The 15,516-nt window shown below is 40.7% G+C and overlaps 1 protein-coding gene across 6 annotated transcripts in view; it reads right to left on the bottom strand.

Moving 5' to 3' along the window:
- Positions 1-15,516, bottom strand: part of PRLR (prolactin receptor) — a 198,570-nt gene that overhangs the window by 70,473 nt on the left and 112,581 nt on the right. For 5 of the 6 annotated variants that reach the window (XM_018065467.1, XM_013972808.2, XM_018065466.1 and 2 more), the window contains exon 2: positions 2,861-2,921. The exons of the other annotated variant lie outside the window; for it this stretch is intronic. Coding sequence is in view for 3 of the 5 variants with exons in the window: in XM_013972808.2 (XP_013828262.1) it covers positions 2,861-2,902 (42 nt within the window). In the remaining 2 variants the exon portion in view is untranslated. The remainder of the gene's footprint in view (positions 1-2,860; positions 2,922-15,516) is intronic. 6 annotated transcript variants of the gene reach the window in all.

The raw sequence follows: 15,516 nt of genomic DNA, 5'->3' as shown, positions 1-15,516 counted from the left end.
CAAAAAGATCGTACATCATGACCAAGTGGGCTTTATCCCAGGGATGCAAGGATTCTTCAATATCTGCAAATCAATCAATGTAATACACCACATTAACAAATTGAAAAATAAAAGCCATATGATTATCTCAATAGATGCAGAGAAAGCCTTTGACAAAACTCAACATCCATGTATGATAAAAACTCTCCAGAAAGCAGGAATAGAAGGAACATACCTCAGTATAATAAAAGCTATATATGACAAACCCACAGCAAACATTATCCTCAATGGTGAAAAATTGAAAGCATTTCACCTAGAGTCAGGAACAAGACAAGGGTGCCCACTCTCACCACTACTATTCAACAGAGTTTTGGAAGTTTTGGCCACAGCAATCAGAGCAGAAAAAGAAATAAAAGGAATCCAAATTGGAAAAGAAGAAGTAAAACTCTCACTGTTTGCAGATGACATGATCCTGTACATGGAAAACCCTAAAGACTCCACCAGAAAATTACTAGAGATAATCAATGAATATAGTAAAGTTGCAGGATATAAAATCAACACACAGAAATCCCTTGCATTCCTATGCACTAATAATGAGAAAACAGAAAGAGAAATTAAGGAAACAATTCCATTCACCTTTGCAACGAAAAGAATAAAATACTTAGGAACATACCTACCTAAAGAAACTAAAGACCTATATATAAGAAACTATAAAACACTGGTGAAAGAAATCAAAAAGGACATTAATAGATGGAGAAATATACCGTGTTTATGGATCAGAAGAATCAATATAGTGAAAATGAGTATGCTACCCAAAGCAATCTAGAGATTCAATGCAATCCCTATCAAGCTACCAACGGTATTTTTCACAGAGCTAGAACAAATAATTTCACAATTTGTATGAAATACAAAAAACCTCAAATAGCCAATGCAATCTTGAGAAAGAAGAATGGAACTGGAGGAATCAACCTGCCTGACTTCAGGCTCTACTACAAAGCCACAGTCATCAAGACAGTATGGTACTGGCACAAAGACAGAAATATAGATCAATGGAACAAAATAAAAAGCCCAGAGATAAATCCACGCACCTATGGACACCTTATAGCTGCGTAAGTCCATGCACCTATGGACAAAGGAGGCAAGAATATACAATGAAGAAAAGACAATCTCTTTAACAAGTGGTGCTGGGAAAACTGGTCAATCACTTATAAAAGAATGAAACTAGAACACTTTTTAACACCAAACACAAAAATAAACTCAAAATGGATTAAAGATCTAAACGTAAGACCAGAAACTATAAAACTCCTAGAGGAGAGCATATGCAAAACACTCTCTGACATAAATGACAGCAGGATCCTCTATGACCCACCTTCTAGAATATTGGAAATAAAAGCAAAAATAAACAAATGGGACCTAATTAAACTTAAAAGCTTCTGCACAACAAAGGAAAATATAAGCAAGGTGAAAAGACAGACTTCAGAATGGAGAAAATAATAGCAAATGAAGCAACTGACAAATAATTAATCTCAAAAATATACAAGCAACTCCTGTAGCTCAATTCCAGAAAAATAAATGACCCAATCAAAAATGGACCAAAGAACTAAACAGGCATTTCTCCAAAGAAGACATACAAGTGGCTAACAAACACATGAAAAGATGCTCAACATCACTCATTATCAGAGAAATGCAAATCAAAACCACAATGAGGTACCATTTCATGCCAGTCAGAATGGCTGCTATCCAAAAGTCTACAAGCAATAAATGCTGGAGAGGGTGTGGAGAAAAGGGAACCCTCTTACACTGTTGATGGGAATGTAAACTAGTATAGCCACTATGGAGAACAGTGTGGAGATTCCTTAAAACACTGGAAATAGAGCTACCTTATGATCCAGCAATCCCACTGCTGGGCATACACACCAAGGAAACCAGAATTGAAAGAGACACGTGTACCCCAATATTCATTGCAGCACTGTTTATAATAGCCAGGACATGGAAGCAACCTAGATGTCCATCAGCAGATGAATGGATAAGAAAGCAGTGGTACATATACACAATGGAGTATTACTCAGCCATTAAAAAGAATACATTTGAATCAGTTCTAATGAAGTGGATGAAACTGGAGCCTATTATACAGAGTGAAGTAAGCCGGAAAGAAAAACACCAATACGGTATACTAATGTATATATATGGTATTTAGAAAGATGGTAACGATAACCTTGTATGCGAGACAGCAAAAGAGACACAGATGTATAGAACAGTCTTTTGGACTCTGTGGGAGAGGGCGAGGGTGGGATAATTTGGGAGAATGGCATTGAAACATGTATAATATCATATGTGAAACGAATCACCAGTCCAGGTTACATGCATGATATAGGATGCTCAGGGCTGCGCACTGGGATGACCCAGAGGGATGGGATGGGGAGAGAGGTGGGAGGGATGGGGAACACATGTACACCCGTAGTGGATTCATGTTGATGTATGGCAAAACCAATACAATATTGTAAAGTAATTAGCCTCCAATTTAAATAAATACATTTATATTAAAAAAAGAATAAAACAGTCATTGTTGAAATTCTCTCAAGTTCAGAAAACTATACAGAGAAAATTGAAATCTCCCATAACTGCACCCTGAGAAGATATCATGTGTTAACAGGTATGGTATTTTCTTTGACAAAAACAGAGAAGGGTTTTCTGGGTAGGACAGGGTAGGGAGTTGAAAAAGGTCTTTGAGAACAGCAGAATGCAACAACGTGGATATTGACAGCTTTGGAATTATTCTGTCTGTGAGCCCAGAGAGAAAAGTCCCTGCTTGAGCTTGGATGAAGCGACAGCAGGACAGATGGGTGATGTGACAGAGGGGCACGTGTCAAGTTCCCCTTACCTCAGGGTTCACTTGGAAAGCATCCTTAGCATTTGCCTCCATGAACAGAAGCGTTCTTTAGCTGAAAGAGGAAATGACTCATTTTAGCTCAAAGATGACGAAACAGGAGATGCAATTTCTGACTCACTTTGCAGCAATAGCAAGACTGAAATTACTGCACTTAAGTGATGGCATAAGCCAACTCTAGCTTTTTTAAAAAAAAAAAATTAGTTTTCTAGCAACCTTAGTCGCTCAGTCATGTCCAACTACAGACCCCATGGACTGTAATCCACTAGGCTCCCCTATCCATGGAAAATCCTCCAGGCAAGAATACTGGAGTGGGTCATTCCCTTTCCCAGGGGATCTTCCAGACCCAGGTATCGAACCCAGGTCACCTGCATTGCAGGCAGATTCTTTACCATCTGAGACTCTATGGAAGCCCTCTAGCAACCTTGGTGGTGGTGGTTTAGTCACTAAATCATGTCCGATTCTTGCAACCCAATGGACTGTAGCTAGCCAGGCTCCTCTGCTCATGGGATTCTCCAGGCAAGAATACTGGAGTGGGTTGCCATTTCCTTCTCCTTATTATGAAGTAATTTTAAAACTTATAGATAACTTGAAAAAATATTTAAAAAATTATATATCCTTTACCCAGATCTCCTAATTGTTAATATTTTGTGACATTTGGTCTATTCTTTTCTGTATACAGAAGTGATTATTTTTACTGAATCATTTGAGAATAAGTCATTATGTCTCTTTACCCTTCAGTATTTCAGTATGTTTTCCTAAGAGCAGGGGCATTCTCTTACATAACTGTAATGTAATTAATTAAAATCAGAAAATTGATACTGATACTAACAGTACATGCATGCTCAGTTGTGTTTGACTCTTTGTGACCCCATGGACTGTAGCCTGCCAAACTCCTCTGTCCATGGAATTTTCCAGGCAAGAATATGTGAGTGTGTTGCCATTTCCTCCTCCAGGGGATCTTCCCAACCCAGGGATCGAATCTGCATCCCCTGTGTCTCCTGCATTGGCAGGCATATTCTCTACCAAATAGTAAAAATCACTGATATAGTACCATTACCTAATCTACAGATCTTTGTCATATGTTGTCAGTTATCCTAATTGGGATTCGATTTTGCAAATCTGGCCCTGGAGATCCTAAATGAAATTTATTGACATATCCTGTCATAGACATAACTGAACTGGGAACCTGGCCACTCCAACTCAAAGCTCAAGTTGGATTCTTTCTTATGGGTTCATATGAGCATTGGCAGAAGCCTGCTTTTCAAAATGTGAATGATTTTTGGTTGTAACCATGTTGTTCCCCGGGCTATTGGGTGTGGGCTTCTATCAGCTGGGCTGTGGCCATCCAGAATCGTGATTCCTATCTCATTCCTTCCAGTATATCTGGCTCTAGATTTTGTCTAAGATGTTTTAAACTCTGGGGACTAATTGGCCAGGCTTCATGAGGCATAAAGTGACAATTGCTAATAGAGCGGATCTGAGGGGCTTCCCTGGTGGTCCAGTGGCTAAGACTCTGTGTTCCCCAAATCAGGGGGCCTTGGTTCAATTCCTGGTTGTGGAACTAGATCTCACATGCTGCAATTAAGACCCAGTGTGGTCAAACAGATAAATAAAAATAAATATTAAAAATAGTATAGATCTGATTTAGGAAAAAAGATTTCAGGACTTGAATACAAAATAGGCTGCTAAATGCATATAGATAACCAAGCCCCTTCCCAGGTGGCACAGTGGTAAAGAATCCATTTTCCAATGCAGGAGATGCAGGAGACTCAGGTTCGATCCCCAGGATTGGGAAGATCCCCTACTTCAGTATTCTTGCCTGGAGAATTCCGTGGACAGAGGAGCCTAGTGGGCTACAGTCCATGCAGTCACAAAGAGTCAGACATAACTGAGCGCATGTGTATGCCTGTGCTCACACACACACACACACACACACACACACACACACACACACACTAACAATTCTTAATTTAGCGCTCAATTTTCTCTTGCACACCCCATGCAAAAACAATCTAACCAGAGTAGCAGAATAAATAATACTTAAAAATAATTTCTATGTCTTCAAAATCCAGACTTCTGGGGATTATTGTTTGAAGAATCCAGTGCTGAGTATTCTCCATGTTGATTTAACCCCTGGAGGAGGAATTAGACAGTCGGTAGCTGTGGGTTCCTACCAGCAGCTTTATGCATCTTGAGTTTCTCTCAGATACCCTACTCTCTCAACATCATCGCTACTGGCCTAATGAATGGACAGACCAGACATCCTTTTTTTTAAACATTTAAATTGAAGTGTAGTTGATTTACAATGTTATTTGGTTTCATGTGTACAGCAAAGTGAATCAGTTATACACACATTGTTGTTTAGTCACTGAGTCGTGTCTAACTCTTTAGCAACCCTATGGACTGTAGCCTGCCAAGTTCCTCTGTCCATGGGGTTTACCAGGCAAGAATACTAGAGTGGGTAGCCATTCCCTACTCATAGGATTTTCCCGACTCAGGGATAGACATCACGTCTCCTGCATTGGCAGGCGGGTTCTTTATCACTGAGCCACCAGGGAAGCCCCATACATATATTACACCCACTCTTTTTTACTTTCTTTTTCCATATAGGCCTTTACAGAGTATTGAGTAGCATTCTGTTTGCTATACAGTAGGTCCTTATTAGTTATCTGTTTTATATATATTATTAGTGTATATATGTCAGTCCCAATCTTCCAATTTATCCCTCACTCCTACTTACCCCCTGGTAACTGTAAACTGAAGCACATCAGACAAAGGCAGATATCATATGATATCACTTAAATGTGGAATATAAACAGATAAAAATGAACTTATCTATAAAACAGAAATAGAGGAACAGACAGAGAATCCAGACATCTTTGCAATAAAAGCCTATGATGTGATGAGGCCATCTGAGCATAAAATGGCCAGTCCCAAGGCATCTGCAAATGAGTGCTCATCATGTTACTGTCCGGGGCAGCTTTCTCAGAAGCCATCCATTTTTCTCCATAGGATACAGTGATACTGAATTTTTTATTGTAAAACTATGGACATTCTAGAGTGTATTTTTGATTTTGGGAATGATTCCAAGACTTAAAGCCCTCTCCTTGATAATGTTGTAACTCTGTTTAGAACAACTGCTGCTCTACTCTGTTACCTCCCAAATTAAATCAAAACTCTTTTTACCCTTTGGTGGGAAGCTCTGAGGGGTCAGCAGGGGCTGGGGAGGGTGCAGGAGTGGAGCCCAGGAGGGGTGCACTGGGGGGTGGAAATTCAGTCAAGATTCTGGGGCAAGAGAATATAAAGGATATTGTAGTCTTTTCACTCACTTTTGCATTTCAACAATCACTGATTGAGTAATAGGTCTTGGACTCACTTCATTCATTCATCTATTTATTCATTCAGAATGAAAAAATGCCTGGCACACCATTTCCTGGAGAAGGGTATGGCAACCCACTCCAGTATTCTTGCCTGAAAAATCTCATGGACAGAGGAGCTTAGCGGACTACAGTCCATAGAGTTGCACAGAGTCAGACATGACTGAAGCGACTTAGCATGCATGCACACACACCATTTAGCCTTTGTCACTCTTCGCCCTCATGCCCACACCTCCTCCTGCTTCTGCTCCCTGTGGGCTGGCTCCTCTCTTGTGACTCTTGTCATTCAGCTCTGTTTGGTTCCCACCCACAGCAGGCAGAGAATGGGAGAAGAACACATCAGGGTACCTATCTCCCAACACTCCTGCCTTCTTCCTAGCCTGGTTCCAGCGGTGTCTCTGTCTCTGTGGTCACAGTTCCAGGTGGACATCCCCTTTCCATGGTTCCATGTCTCAGTGGGTCCTGGAAAGACCTCTCCCTGCCCATTCCCCTCGAGGCAGAGGCTGGTGACAAATTCCTTTATCAGTTTTCTCAACTCTGCCCACCAGTATGTAAATTATAACATTCTATTATGTCATCTTTTTCCTTTCTGACCCTGACTGCTACAGTCCTTGAATATATGCTGAATTGTTTTCTGGTTATTTTGGACAGACTGGAAAGATTAAAGTTTTGTGAACAGTGTTCAACACTAGGCTTCACCAGTGTTGGGGAGGCAGGATGGGGAGGCATGACTTAACAGAAGCTCCTGGGGTGGAAATCTCAGAGATTTAGTCCTTTATAGTCTCCAGTATTGTGTGTCAAAGACTGACCTGATCTCTGACCACATAATTGGAAGTACGGTGACCAGAAGAAAGGTGATAGTGCCACTTAATTCTGTCTCCATTTACAGTTCTAGGCTCAGTTCTGGGCTTCCCACCTTAAGACGAGACATGTTGCTGCTGCTGCTGCTAAGTCGCTTCAGTTGTGTCCGACTCTGTGCGACCCCAGAGATGGCAGCCCACCAGGCTCCCCCATCCCCGGGATTCTCTAGGCAAGAATACTGGAGTGGGTTGCCATTTCCTTCTCCAATGCATGAAAGTGAAAAGTGAAAGTGAAGTCGCTCAGTCGTGTCCGACTCTTAGCGACCCCATGGACGGCAGCCTACCAGGCTCCTCCATCCATGGGATTTTCCAGGCAAGAGTACTGGAGTGGGGTGCCATTGCCTTCTCCAGGAGACATGTTAGTTGACTCTAAGTGCTTGAAGTCTGTCATATAGAGCAGTAGTTGAACAATTTTTATTTAAGGACCAAATAGTAAGTATTTTTGGCCTAGATGGCCATACATTCTCTGTTACAACTGCTTTATTGTGCAAAAGCAGTTGTGGACAATATGTGAATGAATAGGCTTGACTGTGTTAAAATAAAACTTTGTTTACAAAAATAAATGGTGGGCTGAATTTGGCCTGTCATCATTATTCTGCTGACTTCTGATATGAAAGGAACTATTAGATTTATTCTGGTTGTTTCCAGAAGTCAGGAGTTAGATCAACGTGTAAAAATTGTAGGGGGGTAGATTTGTGCCATGAAATAAAAAGATGCTTGCTCCTTTGAAGGAAAGCTATGACAAACCTAGACAGCATATTAAAAACCAAAGATATCACATTGCCAACAAAGGTCTGTCTAGTCAAAGCTATGGTTTTTCCAGTAGTCATGTACAGGTGTGAGAGTTGGACCATAAAGAAGGCAGATCATCAAAGAATTGATGCTTTCAAATTATGGTGCTTTAGAAGACTCTTGAGAGTCCCTTGGACTGCAAGGAGATCAAACCAGTAAGCCCTAAAGGAATCAATCCTGAATATTCATTGGAAGGATTCATGCTGAAGCTGAAGCTCCAAAACTTTGGCACCTGATGTGAAGAGCTAAGTCATTGGAAAAGACCCTGATGCTGGGAAAAATTGAAAGCAAAGGAGGAGAGGGCAGAGGAGGATGAGATGGTTAGAAGGCATCACCGACTCAATGGACATGAGTTTGAGTAAACTCTGGGAGATAGTGAAGGACAGGGAAGCCTAGCATGCTGCAGTCCATAGGGCTGCAAAGAGTCAGACATGACTGAGCAACTGAGCAACAACAGATTTGTGCTAGTTTTCAGGAAGCACTTTCTAAAGGTGATGACTTCCCAAATAGGATGAGTTGGCTCAAGAGGTGGTAGGTTTCTTGTCACTGAGAGTATTCAAAGGAGAAGCTGAGTGTTACAGAATAATTTTCTGCAAAGCACTGAGAGTAACTCAGATGATGTAGAAATACCTCATATATATGTATACTCAGCATAGTATCACACATAGTAAGTCTTCTAGATTTTATATTCTTGAGAAGAGAGGCTGTGTCATATATATCTCCACATCCTGCCCACTCCTGAAAGCCTAGGATACTACTTTAAAACACAGTGGGTGTGACCAATACATGTTTTGTCAACCTGGCTCTTTAAAGAAAATCTGGCTGACAGATGAATTAAACTAATTTGTCTTTAGTACAGTCATCAGTATTAGTCATGTCAAATTAGTTCAATTACCTCTAATAAGCTTCAACATTCAGGATTTTCACTGAAAAGAGCAGGCATAACAGTCAACATTTATCAAGTTCTGAAAATATGCCAGCTACTGCGCTAAGAGCTTTATATGCATTACCTTGTTTAATTCTCCCCAAACCAATGAGGTAGAGGTATCATCATCCCATTTTATTGACGAAGAAACTGAAATTCACAGAGGTCTCAAAGATGGTAAGTGGCATAACCAAAAATCGAGCTGAGATGATGTCAAAGGCTGTGGTCCAAACACAAGGCTATCCTGCTTCTCATTCATTCTTTAAGTATTCAGCAAACACTGATTGGCTACCTGCTGTTTGCCAAACACTTTAGATGCTGAAGACAGAGCTGTGATTATAAACAGATCAAATTCAGGTGACAAAGGAACTTATATTCTGGAGTATAAAGGGGATGGATATATCATTGACAAAGGAGAAGATGTTAAATGATAATTCATCATAAGACACAGAGATTAAACAGATAATATTTCTGTCCATATCAGAGATTCGGGTATAGCTCTAACTGATGAATTTATCCAAGCTCTTTTTTTGTACTGACATTGGCTGAAGTTTAGTCTTTTTGTCAAATTCTCAGATACTTTCAGATTTTCAGAAAGAAGTTTCAAGCATTTTGGCAACTTGATAGAGATCACTATGACAATTTGTAGATCTATGAATGAAGCCCTGGAAGGGAAAATAACCCCATAAAGCACTCAGGAATCACTCTTCCAGGGTAGGTTGAATCTGAGCATCATCAATCTGGGAGACCAGAGGCAACTGATGAAAAGAGGTGGAAAAAGCTAGTTTGGTTAACATAGAAATAATAATAATAATAAAAAAAACCCTTGGCAACATTTTTTCCCTTTCCTGAAACACAGAAATATAAAGAGCCTAAAATTCTAATTCTCAGTTCTCAGTATAAAAAAAAATCAGTATTAATAACAAATGCTACAATGTGGAGAGAACCTGATCCCATACAGCAGTCCCCAGTGTTTTTGGCATCAGGAGTGGAAGATAAATTTTTGATGGACAAGGGTGTTGCAGAGAGATGGTTTTGGAATGATTCAAGGACATTACATTTATTGTGCAGTTTATTTCTTTTATTATTACATTCAGCTCCACCTCCAATCATCAGGCATTAGATCCTGGAGGTTGGGGAGTCCAGCATAAGGAGAGGAAAACACACCTATTTGGGTCAAGGGGACGGGCCTTGTTTAGAAGGAGGAGAACTACTGAGATGCTCAGGAGTGGACCCTACCAAAGGGAGATTCCAAAACCTTGACTTAGGTTGATAATGGAAAGAGAGAGAGAGCAAGAGTGCTAAGGTTCACACAACGCAAAGCCAAACTGTCAGATCCAACTGACAAGTGCGGGCTGGAATGGGAGACAGAGCCCAAAGGCCAGGGGCTGAATAAACACAAGTTCAGAGGAGGAAGTGAAAGAATGTAGCACTTTGTGTCTTTCTGGATGCTAAACACAAGGGGTGGGCATGGATAGCCTAGTTAAAAGAATAGGATAAGAACTGACAAACAGCAGTAATACTTTTGCAATTGCAAAATTCCTTTTGTTAGTAGACTGCAGTGATTTTCAGATTGGTTGAGTCCTTACAGTGTCAGCATAATCTTGCTTAGAAAATGGCTAGAAAGCAGAGGACGATAATAATGACTTAACATTTATCGACTGCCAGACACAGCTTTTCAGCACTTTAATGCATTGTCTCATTCAGTCTTTACAAGTGCATTTTGATAACCACGCTCCTTAATAGACACCTACTTAAAAACTGATTAAAAACATAAACTCGTTTGGAGGAAATGATAAAATGTCCTCAGAAACAAGTACTAGTTATTTATTCATTCATTTGTTTCCTAGACTATTTCTTCAGCCACCAGCAATCAAGTACCTAATACATGCTGGGTACTGTTTAGGGTCTGTGCATGAGTGATTTCACTGATTTCCCTCAATGTTCAAGAGAGGGGCAGTAGAGGGAGCAAGGGACTGTGAGTGACAAAACACAGGTTCTGCTTTAGCCCAGCCTCTAATGGTTTCTGTGGTCCGTGGAAAGATCAGTTTTCTTCTCTGTTTAATGTATTCCAGTGTAAAACGAAGAGCTGGGACTACATGATGCTTGAGGTCTTTTTGAATTTAATGTTAAAGTCTTCAGGCCTTTACAATACATTGCAATTTATAATGAACATTCATTTATATTCTATCATAATACCCTTTCTACCCCATCAGCCAAATAAGAATATTTACAGCTTCAGAGAAATTTGCCAGGGCTCAAAGCAAGTTTCTTTGCTCTTTCCACTAGAAGTCTATGTCTTCTGCTTTGAGTCCATGCTTAGATTCCAAAAGAATCATAAGAGAGTTTGGTGCAGATATCAGAGGAGAGGAAGAGATATAGTAGACACAGAAGATGAGGAGAAGTTGTGAGTAGGAAGATGTGCCAACACTCAGGGGCTTTGTGTGTTGTTTGGGAAACCATTTAGGGCTGCTATGATCATTGAGGAAGTGTATTCAAAGGCACAAGAAGAGAAATCCTCTAACTGGAGGAAATTACATAGCGGTAGATTGAAATTCCCAAATCACTGCTCTCTGTGGATGGTGACTGCAGCTGTGAAATTAAAAGATGCTGGTTCCTTGGAAGGAAAGTTATGACAAATCTAGATAGTGAATTAAAAAGCAAAAACATCACTTAGCCTACAAAGGTCTGTCTAGTCAAAGCTATGGTTTTTCCAGAAGTAATGTACGGATGTGAGAGTTGGATCATAAAGGTTGAGCAATGGAGAATTAATGCTTTTGAACTTTGATGTTGAAGAAGACTCTTGAGAGTCCCTTGGAAAGTAAGGAGATCAAACCAGTCAGTCCTAAAGGAAATCAGTCCTGAATATTCATTGGAAGGACTGACGCTGAAGCTCCAATATTTTGATTACCAGATGTGAAGAGCAGACCCTGATGCTGGGAAAGATTGAAGGCAAAAGGAGAAAAGGGTGGCAGAGGATGAGATGGTTAAATATCATCACCGACTCAAGGGGCATGAGTTTGAGCAAACTCTGGGAGATAGTGGAGGACAGAGGAGCCTAGCATGCTATGGTCCATGGGCATGCCCATGGGGTCACAAAGTCTGATATGGCTTAGCAACTGAACAACAGATTCAAGTTCAATAATAGGATAGTGAAGTGTCTCCCTGGATATTCCACTTGTCCATTATTGAGCAGAACCATAATGAATGGGCCATATTATAAGGCAGAAGCCCTGGACTAAAACGAATGCATTCTAAATAATGACTATAATGCTCCAAAGATGAAATGAGCCCCTGTGATAGGAGACCAACTCCTCATCACTGTGGATGCTTAAGCAGAGACCATATGAAACTCTAGATGGGTTAATGGCTTGGATCAGGCCCAGAGATGAGTAAAGGAACTTCCAACTATGCTATGGTTCTGGAGACTGAAGTCTTGCCATTGAAGCTGTAGTCTATCATCCCTGGCTTCCCTGGTGGCTCAGCTGGTGAAGAATCCGATTGCAATGTGGGAGACCTGGGTTTGACCTCTGGGTTGGGAAGATCCCCTGGAGAAGGGAATGGCTACCCACTCCAGTATCTGGCCTAGAGAATTCCATGGTCTGAATCTGTAAAGAGTTAGATACAACTGAGCAATTTTCACTTCACTGTCATCCCTTCTCCAGACTTTAGATATTCCTGCAATCATCTTTTGGGAATATTCAAAGACCTTTCCCAGCTACTCATATTTAGGACAAGTTCCTCAATTCATTTCTTTCCAAGAGGTTCCCTGTATGGATCCTTGGCAGGATATCCACCCTGACCTTCTTGTCTTGATGTTTCCAACCTCCTATTCTTGAAAAATATCCATGATTAGGGCTTCTCCGGAGGTCAGAGTTAAAACCAAACCCCACTGTGTTGAACCAACACATTGAAATTCTCACTTAAGTTCAGTTCAGTCACTCAGTCATGTCTGACTCTTTGCAACCCCATGGACTGCAGCATGCCAGGCTTCCCTGTCCATCATTGACACTCAGAGCTTACTCAAACTCAGTCCATCGAGTTAGTGATGCCATCCAACCATCTCATCCTCTGTTATCCCCTTCTCCTCCTGCCTTCAATCCTTCCCAGCATCAGGGTCTTTTCTAATGAGTCACTTCTTTGCATCAGGTGATCAAAGTATTGGAGTTTCAGCTTCAGCATCAGTCCTTCCAATGAATATTCAGGACTGATTCCCTTTAGGATGGATTGGTTGGATATCCTTGCAGTCCAAGGGACTCTCAAGAACCTTTTCCAAGACCACAGTTCAAAAGTATCAATTCTTTTTATAGTCCAACTCTCACATACATATATGACTGCTGGAAAAACTGTAGCTTTAACTAGACAGACATTTGTTGGCAAAGTAATGTTTCTGCTTTTTAATATGCTGTCTAGGTTGGTAATAGATTTTCTTCCAATGAGCAAGTGTCTTCAGTCACCTTCTGCAGTGATTTTGGAGCCCAAGAAAATAAAGTCTGCCACTGTTGCCATTGTTTCCCTATCTATTTGCCATGAAGTGATGGGACTGGATACCAAGATCTTAGTTTTCTGAATGTTGAGTTTTAAGCCAACTTTTTCATTCTTTTCTTTCACTTTCATCAAGAGGCTCTTTAGTTCTTTGCTTTCTGCCATAAGGGTTGTGTCATCTGCATATCTGAAGTTATTGATATTTCTCCCGGAAATCTTAGTTCCACCTTGTGCTTCATCCAGCCTGGCATTTTTGCATGATGTACTGCATTTAAGTTAAATAAGCAGGGTGACAATATGGAGCCTTGACATAATCCTGTCCCAATTTGGAATCAGTCTGTTGTTCCATGTCCAGTTCTAATTGTTGCTTCCTGACCTGCATATAGATTTCTCAGGAGGCAGGTCAGGTGGTCTGGTATTCCCATCTCTTTCAGAATTTTCCACAGTTTGTTGTGATCTACACAGTCAAAGGTTTTGATGTAGTCAATAAAGCAGAAATAGATGTTTTTTCTGGAACTCTCTTGCTTTTGTCATGATCCAATGGATGTTGGCAATTTGATATCTGGTTTCTCTGCCTTTTCTAAATCCAGCTTGAACACCTGGAAGTTCATGGTTCATATACTGTTGAAGCCTGTCTTGGAGAATTTTGAGTATTACTTTGCTAGCATGTGAGATGAGTGCAACTGGGTGGTAGTCTGAAGATTTTTTGGCATTGCCTTTCTTTGAGGTAGGAATGAAAACTGACCTTTTCCAGTCCTGTGGTCATTGCTGAGTTTTCCAAATTTGCTGGCATAATGAGTGCAGCACTTTAACAGATTCATCTTTTAGGATTTGAAACAGCTCAACTCAGTTCCGTCACCTCCACTAGCTTTGTCCATAGTGATGCTTCGTAAGGCCTTTGACTTCGCGTTCCAGGATGTCTGGCTCTAGGTGAGTGATCATACCATCATGGTTATCTGGTCATAAAGATCTGTTTGTATAGTTCTTCTGTGTACTCTTGCCACCTCTTAATATCTTCTGCTTCTGTTAGGTCCATATCATTTCTGTCCTTTATCGTGCCCATCTGTGCATGAAATGTTCCCTTGGTACTCTAATTTTCTTGAGGAGATCTCTAGTCTTTCCCATTCTGTTGTTTTCCTCTATTTGTTTGCATTGATCACTGAGGAAGGCTTTCTTATCTCTCCTTGCTGTTCTTTGGAACTCTGCATTGAAACTCTAGTCCATTGACTAACAGGGTGACCCTTGCATTTGTCCAGTGCCCTTATTGCCCAAGCTATTTTCCATCTGCCAGTTTTATCAGAAGCAGAAAGTCAATTTGTATCCTGAAGGTAATCCACTTTCTCAAGAGAAGGTTCATGAAGTCCCTGCAACACTACGAAAAGTGAGAATTTTTATGACTGTTATAACATGCCCCAGGTCACAGGACAGCAGAGCCATACCTAACCAAGGTTCTTTTAAATCCTTTCGGGAATAAGTGTAGAGTAAATAAAGAGACCCTGATGCTGGGAAAGATAGAATGAAAAAGAAGAGGGCTGCTGCTGATGAGACGGATAGATGGCATCACCGACTTAACGGACATAAACATAAGCAGACTGAGAGACAGTGGAGGACAGGGAAGCGTGGCATGGTGCTTCAGTCCATGGGGTCACAAAGGGTCGGACACGACTTAGCAAGTGAACAACAACAACAAATAAAGAGAACTATCGATAGTTTACAAAGAATCAAAGTCCAGATTGTCTTGATAGACCAGCAGGGAAGGGCAGAGTTTAGAGCTGGATTTTATAAGCCTGACAGCACCAAATTACAATCGCCAAAAAATAGGCTGATCTAGTCCAATGAATAGCCATGGCCCAAATGTAAGTCTGCATAAATCTACCAGTGGTCATCTTGACTGGGGCAACCGTGGGTTGAAAGAGGTAGCCACCAGCAGTGAACCTGAACCAAAGGACTTTCTGCTTTTTTTAGCTCAGAGACCACACATGTAAATCCACCCTCCCAGAAAAGCTTGTAGCATCTACAAGCCAGGGTTACACTCCTAATTAAAAGGACAATTAAAAAAAAAATCTTCCAATGGTGAAAAGGCCTTAGCCAGAATTCTCAAGAAATTGATTTAGAAAATAATCCCCAATTGATTGCAATATAAGAACATTCTTAAAATGTTACCTTTGTCCTGATGTCTAAACCCTCATGAATTGGTTTAAAAAAGGT

The sequence above is a fragment of the Capra hircus genome, chromosome 20 (assembly GCF_001704415.2).
Source record: "Capra hircus breed San Clemente chromosome 20, ASM170441v1, whole genome shotgun sequence".
Lineage (NCBI taxonomy): Eukaryota > Metazoa > Chordata > Mammalia > Artiodactyla > Bovidae > Capra > Capra hircus.
Note: the sequence above shows the minus strand (reverse complement) of the source record. Positions and strands in the feature narration are given on the sequence as shown.